The 13,768-nt window shown below is 42.0% G+C and overlaps 1 protein-coding gene across 1 annotated transcript in view; it reads left to right on the top strand.

Moving 5' to 3' along the window:
- The first annotated feature begins 8,168 nt into the window (after positions 1-8,168).
- kpna4 (karyopherin alpha 4 (importin alpha 3)) overlaps positions 8,169-13,768 on the top strand; it is a 33,345-nt gene continuing 27,745 nt past the window's right edge. The window contains exon 1 of the mRNA XM_034168296.1: positions 8,169-8,386. Within this exon, the coding sequence (XP_034024187.1) occupies positions 8,318-8,386 (69 nt within the window). The 5' untranslated portion in view covers positions 8,169-8,317. The remainder of the gene's footprint in view (positions 8,387-13,768) is intronic.

Below are 13,768 nucleotides of genomic sequence, written 5' to 3'. Positions count from 1 at the left end.
AAACTACTAACTACCTAACACTAGGAAAGTGGTCGCTGAAAGGATGGAGAAGTCAGACTATGACTACACTCTAAAGTATAATACACTGATCAACTTAAAAAAATGAAGGTAATTTGCTTGGAGGGCAGCACGGTGGCTTAGTGGTTAGCACTGTTGCTTCACAGTGAGAAGGTCCTGGGATCCCTTCCCTTCTGGTCCTTTCTGTGTGGAGTTTGCATGTCCTCCTTGTGTTTATGTGGCTTCCATCCAGGTGCTCCGGCTTCCTCCCGCTTGGTGAATTGGTGATGCTAAACTGACCACAGGTGTGAGCGCGAATGTGTTTGTTTGTCTATATATGTGGCCCTGTGACACACTGGCATTCGCTCCAGGGGGCACCCTGCCTCAAGCGCCTATGACTGCTGGCATAGGCTCCAACCCCCCTGTGACACTTGATTGGTATAAGCATGTAAAGAAAATGGATGAAGTTGAGCTGATGTTTTAAAGAAATTCCAACTCAGCCATTGCTGACTAATAAATGTCATGAGACTTTAATAGTCAGAAAAAACTCAAGTTGAGCAAAGCATTTAGTTAAGTGGTTTAATATACTTGATTTGCTTTGTCCTCTAGAAGGTTAATTAAGTTGAATCAACCTAATTAAAATGTTTTCTGTTGTTGGATAGTTATTCTAACATCTTTATTTTACCTCCACTCTACTCAGGAATGTCCACTCAAATTGCTACCTTAATTTTGTGAAAATTGTTGACATGTTTTAACTTGTTTCACTTAAGTCCAAATTAAGAGCTTCTGACAGAGTAAATCAATCATGGGGTGGAAAGTGGGGGTTGGCGTATTTGGATAAAACTTTACACACATGAAGGCCATGGTATATAGTGACAAACCACAAAACATTTCTTCTGAATTCATCTTGGTTCCCATAGTAACAAGACCTTACATGTAAGTATCCCCAAACCCCCCAAAATGGCCGATTACAGACCAAGATTTGACTAGGTTTTAGTGACTTTTTAGCATTCAAGTTCTCTGTAAGTACTGAAACAAGAGAAAATATACACATCATGGTGTAGAGCAAAGTACATATTTTTATTACATACACAACATTTTATGAGTATTTATGGGCATATTATACATTTTGGACACTTCTATCAGGCACTTCTACACTATTTTCAATTTGGTGAGATTTCAGGAAAAAAATGATCATATTGACAACAAGACCACAAAAATGGAAATCATTCTCAGAGTGTGGTATCAGGCTGTGTATGAAGGAGGATACCTATACAGTATATATATAAAAAAAAATTTTGGTTGCACTCGACATTAAGGTTTGGTACACGCAAATTTATTTTTACCATAATTTGGGTCTGGACAATATCTAAATAAGCATATTTGGCAGTCTCTGCCAACACTGATGTCATTTTCAGAGCCTTAAACTTACCCTAATGTCATCATGGTCATGGACTGACACCAAAAATATATATTTCACATGTTATTATTAAAAACAGTATTCAAAATACTGAAGTTGATTGATTTTTGACATGAAGAAAATCAAAATTTAATGACGTCCAATCTTGAGCTGGTCTGACAGTAAGGAATAATTTATCTCCCATCATGTGATCAGCTAATTATAGTGAATCTCTACACCAAAACAATTAGTTTATATCATTACTAACAGAAATCCACAATTTCCTCTGGCGAGTACATCAGTATTGCACAGAATTCAAGATTATGAGGGCTGTTCCAGAAATTATTCTGAGGCGATGTAGGTGGCATTATGTTTTGTCCATTGGGTCAAGTGAGAAGTGGGGACTGGAGAAAGTGAATAATTTTGCAAGGGTAAGTTCTTTAACAATGGTTCACTGTTCTCCAGATAGGCAAAACCTTGTATTTTCCTGATGATAATTTCAGAACAGCCCTTGAGTCAAAGTGACAACTCTTATACATATACAATACATGTATATGCAGATGTAGCGGCTGCACTCTGCGTTGTGTTGTTATGACTCCGCCCATTCGCTCCCCTCGGGACGTGAACTCACGAGCTCCGGCATGGGAGTCGGACTCTCTAACCAGAAGGCTAAAACCCAGGGCTCTGGCCTTGTGACCAGAGAATCCTTTTGAGCTGTTGGGAGTGAGGTTTACTAACTACATCTGCACAGCGACACCTGCTGGCCTCCGTTACACAGATAGATCACTACAGTACAAACTTACACAGAAGTCTTTCTCTGGTGCCAAGACTAAATATTTCAAGAAAGTGCATGGCATTCACACACTGCTAGAAAGTCCTGCAAAGCTACAGTGTAAGGCTGTTTACATTTGCCTGACCCAGTCACCTTGATATCAAAGTTCTCACAAACAGACCTCAGATCAACAATGCAGAACTTTGACAGACTGCATCTGGTGTACTGGTCACAAAGGTTAACCTCACTGTCACCAACTTGGAAAACTATGGGATGGGTGACCTTCAGACTGGAGGTCACAGCCTCTACCACTTCTGTGACACCACCCTCAGGAACCGCAGCGCTGAGGTCTTCAGCTGCATCCAGGTCCAGAAGAGTTCCGTGTCGCCACTTACTTGCTAACCTTGAGAAGTAGTTTGTTACTTGTTGGGGTGACAAAAAAATCACTGAACTGAAACAAGCGGGTGCCTGAAGCATCTTGGGCAACTCTCATGTTTTTGGAAACTGTGACCCCATCTAGTTTGGTGCCAGTCTTCTCCCCCTCCATGAACTTTTCTTGGAGGTAAGCCCTCTGTTTGTCAGAGAAGCGGGTAGATACAGTGGTTGATTTCAGAGCCCAGCCCATCTCTGCTGGTACCCCATCCAGCTCACAGGTATCAGCAGCTAAGAATGGTACACTCTGCAGGCGTTCCTCAACCTTTCCAGCAAATGCAAGCTTTGCACGATCCATAGATGTAAAGACAGGATTCTGATGGTTAGCGAAGTCCAGATGAGCCTGCAGTTCATTGTATGTGCTGAAAGAACTCTCACAAGCTTCCTCTGGGCAAAAGAACAGGCTGGCTGAAGGGACGTCTGCTGATGGCGAAGGGACTACCTCTGATGGTGCCATGCTGGGAGATGCCACTGCTGACGGTACCATGCTGGGAGATGCCACTGCTGACGGTGCCATACTGGGAGATGCGACAGTTACAAAAAGGAATATCGAGAATACCCAAGCACCAACTCTCAGCTTACAGTGGTCAACAGTACGCAGTGGAAATAATCATAATGTTGAAGTCCAGTACCCCAAGTCTAACCACCCCAACACACCTGATGGACGCTTTGCATCTGGTGCTCCTTCCATGCCTGCACAGCTTTCTGGGCTTCTGAGAACTGGTACTGCATGTCAGCTTTGATGACCTCACTTGGAAAAGAGACCACATCAAATGCACTGCATATGTCCTGTAGGCAAGCCGCCAGTGCCTGACAAGCTTTGCATCCAAGGGGATGCTGGTGGTCACAGGAAGCTTGGTAGGCTGATTCCCAGGGACAGCTCAAAGCATGGGTCCGGCAGTGGTCTGCTACATCTGACTGGAGCTCCAAATGGACCTGAAAAGACGTAGCTCAAGTGGTATGGATATTGTATGCACTCATTTTGAGACCAGGACATAGCTGGTTGTGTCTGGTTCACACCCAGTGCAACGCTCATAACCCTGAAATACGTGCATGCATTGTTTGGCCTGAGATGCTATTTGGTGCTGTCAGGGTGAACAGGTTCATAGAACGTGTTGGCCGAAAGTTATTTATTGTTACTATGGCCAGGGAATCTGTTTATTATTGTGTGTTTCCTGTGTTTTGCACACATGAAAAAGCATGATTTTCAGCTTGTGCTGTACCCCCCATAGATAAACACACTGATAGCTCAGCAGGATATAGAGTGCAACCAATTTTTTTCACACACCTCTTCCCAAAACATTGTTTTAACATATCCAATTCTTCTTGATAGTACAGAACAATCTCCATTTCAATAAAACGAGCAGAAAATGTACAGTTTTCATGGTTTTGGCCAAACCTGAAATATGGGAATTTTGGTGCTATTTCGATGACTGTGAAGCCAAGGAATAAGTGGATGCCAGCTGAACTTGAACACACAGTTATAAAGGACTATTCAATGGCTAACAAATAGTACCACGATATTTTAATTGGCTCACTAATAATGTCAAAAACAAGACGTTATTCCTGGGTCATTTTCTCGAGTTTCGGGGTCTCACACTCATGGATTTACATGGATTTATGACCCAGGAGTGGCCCTAAAACATATCTCCATTTCCATGGTAACCAGGGAGCACATCAGCCAATGCAATACATGGACATTGTTGTGAGGTCATGGGTGCCCAACCCCCAAAGAATAGGCAAGATACATTGATTACCATTTTCCACATTTCTAAAAATGATTGATTTACTCTTGTCAAAAGCTCTTAACTACATGGTGCAGTTCCAGATTGAAAATCAAACTAATTATTTTAAAAACCCATGTCAACCTAGTGTGACCAGGGGGCCTTTGTGCCCGAGATGGCGGTGGGATCGAACTCCAGACTGCTCAAACTAAAGACCATTCCTCTACCAGCTCAGCCAAAGGGGAATTCCCCTTTAGCCAAACTAGTGGGAACATCTTTTCAATCAGGACTTCGTCTTGCTACATATCTCCCCACCATTTTTGACTTCGTCCCAAAGTCACAGGTGCATTTAAGCATGTTCTGTGACTACCCACGTCCTGCCGACAACGCCAATTGTGAGGACCTTTGTGGCTGGGATGGCAGTGGGATCGAACCCCGGACTGCTCAAACTAAAGACCATCCCTCTACCAGGTCAGCCAAAGCGGAAATTGACTTCATCTTGCTACACTATGTGCAACTTTTTTTAGACTGTGAACATTTTTGTACCAACAACTTGTAAATTATCAACATGTTAAAATGGGAACATGCAAAAACCTTATTTTTTCATGATGAAAATACTCATTAGTTTTAGTTATACAAACTAACCCCAATGATGCATTTTAGATTGTAGGTCAGTTGTAAGTTCAGTTTTTGTGTGTGAACGTAATGTAGTATTGTAAAACTCTTTGAGAGTTGACTTCAGATGTGCAAACATGAAATAAATACAATTTATTATTCTTTAAGATAATTGACATGAATGCACATGCACTTTAACTTGATGTGCATTATTCTATATGCCTTTCTTTTGTTGTCTGCATCTTTTTTTTAACTTACGCACCTTACAGAAGTTCCATCCATCCATCCATCCATTTTCTTCCGCTTTGTCCGGAGTCGGGTCGCAGGGGCAGCAGCTCAAGCAAAGCCGCCCAGACCTCCCGATCCACACACACCTCCCACAGCTCCTTCAGGGGAACCCCAAGGTGTTCCCAAGCCAGCTGAGAGATGTAGTCCCTCCAGCGTGTCCTGGGTCTTCCCCGGGGCCTCCTCCCAATGGGACATGCCCGGAACACCTCTCCAGCGAGGCGTCCAGGGGGCATCCGGAAAAGATGCCCGAGCCACCTCAACTGACTCCTTTCGACGTGGAGGAGCAGCAGCTCGACTCCGAGCTCCTCCCGAGTGACCGAGCTCCTCACCCTATCTCTAAGGGAGCGCCCAGCCACCCTGCAGAGGAAACTCATCTCGGCCGCTTGTACTCACAATCTTGTTCTTTCGGTCATGAGCCAAATCTCATCACCATAGGTGAGGATCGGAACGTAGATCGATCGGTAAATCGAGAGCTTTGCCCCCCTACTCAGCTCTCTCTTCACCACGACGGTCCGATACAGTGACCGCATCACTGCAGATGCTGCACCGATCCGTCTATCGATCTCACGCTCCATCCGTCCCTCACTCGTGAACAAGACCCCAAGATACTTAAACTCCTCCACTTGAGGAAAGGACACTCCACCAACCTGAAGAGGGCAAAGCACCTTTTTCCGGTCGAGAACCATGGCCTTGGATTTGGAGGTGCTGATTTTCATCCCGGACGCTTCACACTCAGCTGCAAACCGCCCCAGTGCATGCTGAAGGGCCTGATTTGACGAAGCCAACAGAACCACATCGTTCGCAAACAGCAGAGACGAGATTCTGTGGTTCCCAAACCAGACCCCCTCTACACCCTGGCTGCGCCTAGAAATTCTGTCCATAAAAATAATGAACAGAACCGGTGACAAAGGGCAGCCCTGGCTGAGGCCAACGTGCACTGGAAGCAGGTTTGACTTACTACCTGCAATGCGAACCAAGCTCCTGCTGCGGTCGTACAGGGACCGGATAGCCCTTAGCAAAGGACCCCGGACCCCGTACTCCTGGAGCACTCCCCACAGGGTGCCCCGAAGGACACAGTCGAACGCCTTCTCCAGATCCACAAAACACATGGGGACTGGTTGGGCGAACTCCCATGAACCCTCGAGCACCCGATGGAGCGTGTAGAGCTGGTCCAGTGTGCTGCGACCAGGACGAAAACCACACTGCTCCTCCTGAATCCGAGGTTCGACCATCGGTCGAATTCTCCTCTCCGGTACTCTGGAATAGACCTTACAGAAGTTACTTTCAATAATTTGCTTGTTCACACGACTGCAAAATGACAATCAAGATATCTTGAATCTTAGAAATAGAGTCCATTTACTTGTAATATGCATTCATAAATTTATATAGATCTGTAAAATGTGGAGCCCTGTGACAGACTGGTGTCCTATGCAGGGTGTACGCATCTCACACCCTATGACTGCTGGGATAGACTCCAGACCCCCCCCCGTGACCCTTAACTGGAGTAAGTGGGTATATGAAACGGATGTAAAATGTGGACACGCGTTTCATTTTTAAAAATACAGTCAGGTCCATATGTGTTTGGACAGAGAGAAAATTTTTGCCTCTATACACCACCACAACTGAGCTGAAATAAAATAGTAATTGTGCCATTGTAGTGTAGAGGTTTGGCTTTTAAACCATTTTGAATACACAGCCATTTGTATACAGACAGTCCCTCCATTTACACAGGCCATAAGACATTGGACAAAGAAAATATAAGGATCGTTTTTTAATACAAATCATCACTTTTACAGCCAGTTTTCTTTAAACAAGTCAGGGGATGGATGCATGAATATATCATCAACATCAATCATTAAGAAAATAAGCAGTATGGTACTGTATGGTAACTCTGACTGCAGTTGGTAAAAAAAAAAACAACAACTGAGTGACCTTGCAAGAAGGAGACAAGTGAGGGAAGCCACCAAGATGCCAATGACAACTCTGAAGAAGATAAAGGCTTCTGTGGCTGTGATTGGAGAAACTGTGCATAGTGCAACTTTTGTCTGCTGCATCACAGCAGTTGTACTAAGGAAGTTCAACCTGTCAAAAACAATGATGGTGAACCTCTACACTGCCATCACTGAGTCCATCATCTCCTCTTCCATCACTGTCTGGTATGCTGCTGTCACTGCCAAGGACAGGAGCAGACTGCAGTGTATCATCCACACAGCAGAGAAGGTGACCGACTGCAATCTGCCATCCCTGCAGGACCTGTACACTTCCAGGGCCCTGAAGCGAGCAAGGAAGATAGCGACCGATCCCTCTCACTCAGGACACAAACTTTTTGTTACCCTCCCCTCTGGCAGATGGCTGAGGTCCATCAGGACCAAAACGTCAAGACACAAAAAGAGCTTCTTTCCATCTGCAGCTAGACTTATGAATAATGCCACAGACCCCCACTTACACTGCCTCTCCCCCACTTTCACAATACAAATTGCTCATCCCTGCACTGAAAGCTACTGTACACCTGTACACCAATCATATGCTTCTGCACAGTTCCATCCCATTGTTTTATTTATTTACCAATATACATGGTCTTGTCTATTTGACTCTTTTACTTCTTACAGAAGTATTTTTTTTCCTTTCTTTGTATTATTGTTGTTTATGCACCACTAACACCAGATCAAATTCCTAGTATGTGAGAACTTGGCAATAAATATGATTCTGATAGATAGATAGATAGATAGATAGATAGATAGATAGATAGATAGATAGATAGATAGATAGATAGATAGATAGATAGATAGATAGATAGATAAAATATAACGGAAAAAGGTAAAGGGAAATAAATCTTCTACGCCCCCTATAGACGTCGTTGCATACGACAGCAGTAGATCAACCAATCAGAATACAGGGGAATCCCCCACCCTTCCTCTACGCCACAGAGAGGCTGCCCTTCTATCGCCGGCATTCCCAGGATGCACTGCGAATAGAGCAGCAAAAAATAGTCCGCTAACGAAGACAGCGAGAAAGGGGAACTAGAGAAGCTCAGCTGACTAGCTAAAGCCACTAGTGAACGTTGTACTGAACGCAACCAGGATTGCTAACATGGCTGATAACGAGAAACTGGATAACCAGCGGCTGAAGAATTTCAAGAACAAAGGACGTGATTTGGAGGTAAAAGTTGTGGAGATTGGTGTGAAGTGTCTCCTCTTTAGCCTCCTGGCTTCCTTGTGACGTCGTTTCTAATTTCCACCATCGGTAACTTTGCACCCAGCTGCAGCCAAGGCATGTAAGATCATGAATCTTCGCTTGGTGGCTTTGGCTGGACGGGTTCCTTTGGGCTCGAGTGGGTGTTTCAGAGCATGAGACAAGGTTTCTAATCATGTAGACCAGGAAAGCTAGTTGTTACTGCCTGCTAGCTAGCTGCTAGCCAGGCCCACGGGGCGCGTGCTAGCTAGCTGAAGCAAATCATTCAGTAGGGCTACGGGTAGCGCAATGTTGGCTTAATTATAGCTTAGAGCACACAAAGTCGATTTTGGGGGGATATTTCCTCTTACCACTTCTACTATCGAGTCATAAACGTTATGTAGTTGAAGTCGTGAATGTGTAAGTGTCGAGCTCCTGGTTTTGGTTCGGTGCTGCAGTTCCACCCATCCCCCGTCTTTATCACCAAACCACTGAACTGCCCTCTTACCTGCTGGTATTAATCTAATCATTGTTTTCAGTATTTTTTTTTTTTTTCATCAGCATCACCCGTGCACTGAAACCAAGCTAACACGATGCTAACGTAACGCCATCATAGGATTGATAGATCGGCGGAATTCGCAAGTAATCTGCTGAATTACAGTAATTTTAAGAGTATGGCTTATTTAACTGTAGTAGATGATGGTGCCCCCCCCCCCCCCCCACACACACACACACTCCTTGTCTCTATGAGAATAATACAGCTAGTTTTGTCACTCTGTCAAGGTGGATAGTTGAAGGTTCTGTTGTCGTGACGATCTGTTATGTCTGCCGAAGACTGACAAACTACACAGGTCTTCCTTCACTTCAATTAACGTTAAGCACAGTTTCAGACCTTTACACCAATTATGAAATGAAGCTCATCAAACCAGGCTATAGAAAAGCTGAGCAGCTTCACATTGAGAGTCATCAGTGTCTGGGAGAGTTTGCCAGAACAGCTGTAAGCATTACAGAATTTGAGCAAAAACTTAATTCGCATTGGGCTAACTTGGACCTGAACAGACCTTAAAAAACATCAACCACCAAACAGGAGGGAAAAAGAGATCTGGATATAAAGCACCAAGACGGACGGGCTTTTGTCTAGGAACCATTTCTAAAGTCTACAGGACAAGAAGCATTTGAGATTTAGCTTTCACATCCCACAAAGAACCTGTCTGGCTTTTCTCAACAGTTAACTGTTGGTGTGGTGAAGTGTCAGAATCTGCATTAAATGTGCAGTTATCAGGTGCCAATACGTATTCAGTATCATACCTGAGAGTTTCAATGCAAGAGAGAACTAAAGTCGTACAGAAGTATGTTAGTGATTTTTTTTCTTTTTTTTTCTATTCAAGAGGGTTAGGAGTTGAATCAAAATCATTATCAATCTTGCATGATTATACGAGAACTAAATGTGCAAGCTATGATTTTTGGATAAAATTCCAAAAAAAAGACTTACAAGGTACTGACTGGGTCAAGTGAAGTAATACGTGCATCGTTTTGAAGCTCGAAGCAATGAAGCACTGTTCCGACCTGCTGCTTCGTTTCTTTGCTTTGTTGCCTTTCAGAAGCAGCAAATCTGCTTCTTAACCCCTCTCAAAGCCATTAAAATATCAATCGTGAGTCACTTTTGTGCAGATTAAATTTACTAACGGGGGCTCCTGCCTTGTTGCGAGAAGGAAACGTTCTGTTCAAATGGCTCCAAATGCTGCGCGGCTCTCTGCCAAGCGAGTCACGTTATGGGGAAATGTATTACACCGTCTGCTGGTTTGTTGGCTAATAGTCAACATTTATGTGTTAAGACAATGTTGAGTGCACGTTTTACAAATTGTGGCCACGTTTAAGTAGATCGTGTCCTTGTTTCACTCAAACGATGCTTAAAATGGTCGCACAATATCATAAAACGTGCGCACATTCTCTCAAACATTTTGCAGTGACACTTCTGGCGCTCCATAGTTCCTCGCTCTCTCTCCCCCTCAAACTCTGTCATAATTGTGTTATAAACCAGTCACCATTTGTTTTATTATACATCTGTGTAGTTAATAAATAAAATAATCTTCATGGACGATTCGTTCGTTCGCGCATGTGGAAAAAAAAACTGTCTGCCGCTGCTGCTGCTGCTGCTGCTCTCCCCTCAAACTCTCCCCAGAGAGGAAGAGTCTGACACATCAAAGGAGGAGTTTTAAGGTTGATATAAGATTGACTTTTGGTTGTGCAAGTAACTTTTTTTGGTGCAAGTAATTTTTTTGTTACTAGCACCAATGCAAGTAGGTTAAAAAATGTATTTCGACCCCTGTCCCTCTTTCTCTACGATTCAGCAGATGCATTTCAGCTGGAGGTCGAACATGCAAGCCTCGCAGTTTTTTGCGTGTTGCTCAAAAAAGCGAAAATTAAAAAGCGAAACACTCTCGAGTTTGAGGGAAACACAGAAGAAAGAGTGGAGTTCTGCTGTTTGTCAGTGTAGCTGGGGACAGAGCTGTGACTCGCCCAGTCTTACAGCCCCTCACACCAGGTAGAGAGAGAGCAGCCGGCCACAGGGTCAATAGTCACTCCCCACATAAAGCGGACCGTGTGTTTATAAAATAGACAAACACACTGCTTTGCTTTAAATGCACAGTCTTTTTCAGATGATCAACGTGGACCGTCTTTCTCTTAAAAGGTTTATTTTACTCTGTGTGTCATGTTGGAAAGCAGTAGCTATCATTGCTCATTTGATTAGCTGTTATGCTTTAGTCTTCTGTTTTTTTTGTTTTTTTTTTCACCCCCTGAGGACGTTGCAGTGCCACACACACACAGGCCTGGCATATGTACTACATTGTTAAACGAAGGTTCGGGGCACAGAATTTGCCTTGAATATTTTTTGTAATTGAATTATTTGAGTTACTCGACTAATCGTTTCAGCCCTATTTGTGTTGTGTGTGTGTGTGTGTGTGTGTGTGTGTTTTTTTTTTTTAAACCTCAAGTTTAATTTCTGATTAGTTTTGATTATGAAGAAATATAGCCAAACATTTCTTAGTTTGATGTTCCTCAGTAGTTAACTTATCTTTTGGAGTAAAATATAAACACACACCAAAAAAATTTTTTTTTTTAAACTTTCATGTTCCTCTGTAAATTAATCCTGTAACATGATTAACATAATCAGTGATAAAAGTTTTACGGGAATTCCCAAAAATCTGAGTACATTTACTTCTGTGGCTAATGTTTCTGAGTTATTTTTTTTTCCTGGCCTATGTCTGATTTAGTCTGTGGGCTGATGTAATCATGTTTGTATCTGTAAAATTGGTTGGAAACAGCTCTGAGATGCCACAGTGGATATTAAGTATCACGTTTTAACATCCGGATCCTAGACTGAAGAATAAATGTTACGTGCCACCACTCGTCCACACAGCAGCAAATGAGAGGTACCGTTACAGATTTTACTGTGGACTCCGCGCTGTTCTGGAAGTACAAACAAGTAGATAAAATGTTCATCTGTTGCAGGGTGACGATTTAAAGTTTATCAGGAATAAATTAAAATAGGGTCGTTCAGACAAAAAGGACCAAAATGGTGACCCAACTTTTTAAATCATTGTTTATACAGCAAATCTAACACTCTCTTTACTTTGAGAAATTGCTTTGAGATGTGGCATCAAGACAAACAAAACGCATAGACCATTTTGTATATGTTGTTCAAAATGTGCATTTGTTTATTGTTAGAACCTTATTTTTTGTAAATTCTTTTGTACAAGATCCCAAACTACCTTTATAAAGTGTCAAAATAGTTGTTTATTATAGTTTGCTGTGTGTTTTGAATAAATGTGTGTGTGTGAATTATTTGCCGCTTTTTCTTATTTCTGATTGTAAACCTTTATTACAGTTATAAAACACCACTATAGCACATATATTCTGAAAGTACAGGTTGTCCTAAAAAAAAAGAGACGTACCACTTGATTGTGGGATGCAGGGTGAGTTTTTAACAGCAATAATAAAACATTTATGCCAGGCGAGTGAACTGTCCAAAAATGCCCTCCGACCCCAGAGGGTTAATGATCAGTAAGTGCAGCTTTACTTGTATCAGTTTTTGTTCATGTTAAGACACTATCAGTTGTTATAAAAGTACAAATTGCTGTAGTCAAATGTTTAGATAAATGTATAGGGAGAACAGTAACAGTCCAATGCAAATATGCAGTTTTTATGGAATAGTAATAACACTGTATTCTAATCCATGTGACAGAATGTGTTTTATACTTCTGTCATCTTGCCAATATGGGAAAATAGGGTTTTTATGACTAACATTAACAAGAAAATGGGACTGAGAAATAGCTTATTAATTGCACCAGATTGCGCCAAATTGCATGTAGCATTTCCCCAAGACTCCCCACTCGCTACTGCAGCCCCAATAATGTTTCTTGGATGTTTGTTTTTATATTTTTAAAATGGCATGAAAACCATTGTGGACATTTTTAAGTCTGGTAGATTCCTTCATGTTTATCTGCATTTAAACCAGGAAAAAAGACAGTAAATATTTATTAGTATTTTTATTAGTAAGTATTTATTCTAAACTCAACAGGAAATGATAGTTACTGCAGTGTGTCTGTTAAAGATTAGAGTATATTTGATAGTGACATTTTACTTACTCTTGATGGTTAATATAAACATACAGAGGTGAATATATCAATGATACACAGATAACACAATAAAGAATAAACACGTGTTATCATTGTGGTCCTTGTGAAATTATCACATGACAAAATAGAGGGGCGTGATTGAACATGTACAAATTGTACATAACATAATAGGATCTTAATAATTAGTGTAAATAACAATAAATGAATAATATATCATTTGCATTGGGATACCAATTAAACAACTGCAAATGATAAAGAAGACAATGCTCATACAGCCGAGGGTATGTTAGCATTGCGCTATATTATAAATTGAGTGCCCTGAAAGTGGGCCAAATAGCAGCCAGGCCAGCGAGCAAATGGCAGGTGGATCCCCTCTTCAGGATCACAACATTACTCCTTGTTGTAAAGTGAGGCAAAAATGCAATGAAGGGGAAAAAGAGGAGCCTTAAAATGTAGACGCTTGTAATCAGAGCACCGGCAATTAAAAAACAAAACAAACAATGCTGTGGATTTCTTGGGTAATAAAATAGAACAGTTACAAAGAAATCAGTGAGCTGATAGTAATTACCATTCAGTCAGCAAAAACTAATGCAGCCTGCAGGGAAAGGCTAAGATAATGGCCTATAATACGGCGTGTTCTCAATGGTGCAATAACATCATGTTGTATTTTCATATTATTAGACAAATTTGTTGGTGCAGTAACATCATGTTGTATTTTCATATTATTAGA

Source organism: Thalassophryne amazonica, chromosome 4, assembly GCF_902500255.1.
Source record: "Thalassophryne amazonica chromosome 4, fThaAma1.1, whole genome shotgun sequence".
Lineage (NCBI taxonomy): Eukaryota > Metazoa > Chordata > Actinopteri > Batrachoidiformes > Batrachoididae > Thalassophryne > Thalassophryne amazonica.
Note: the sequence above shows the minus strand (reverse complement) of the source record. Positions and strands in the feature narration are given on the sequence as shown.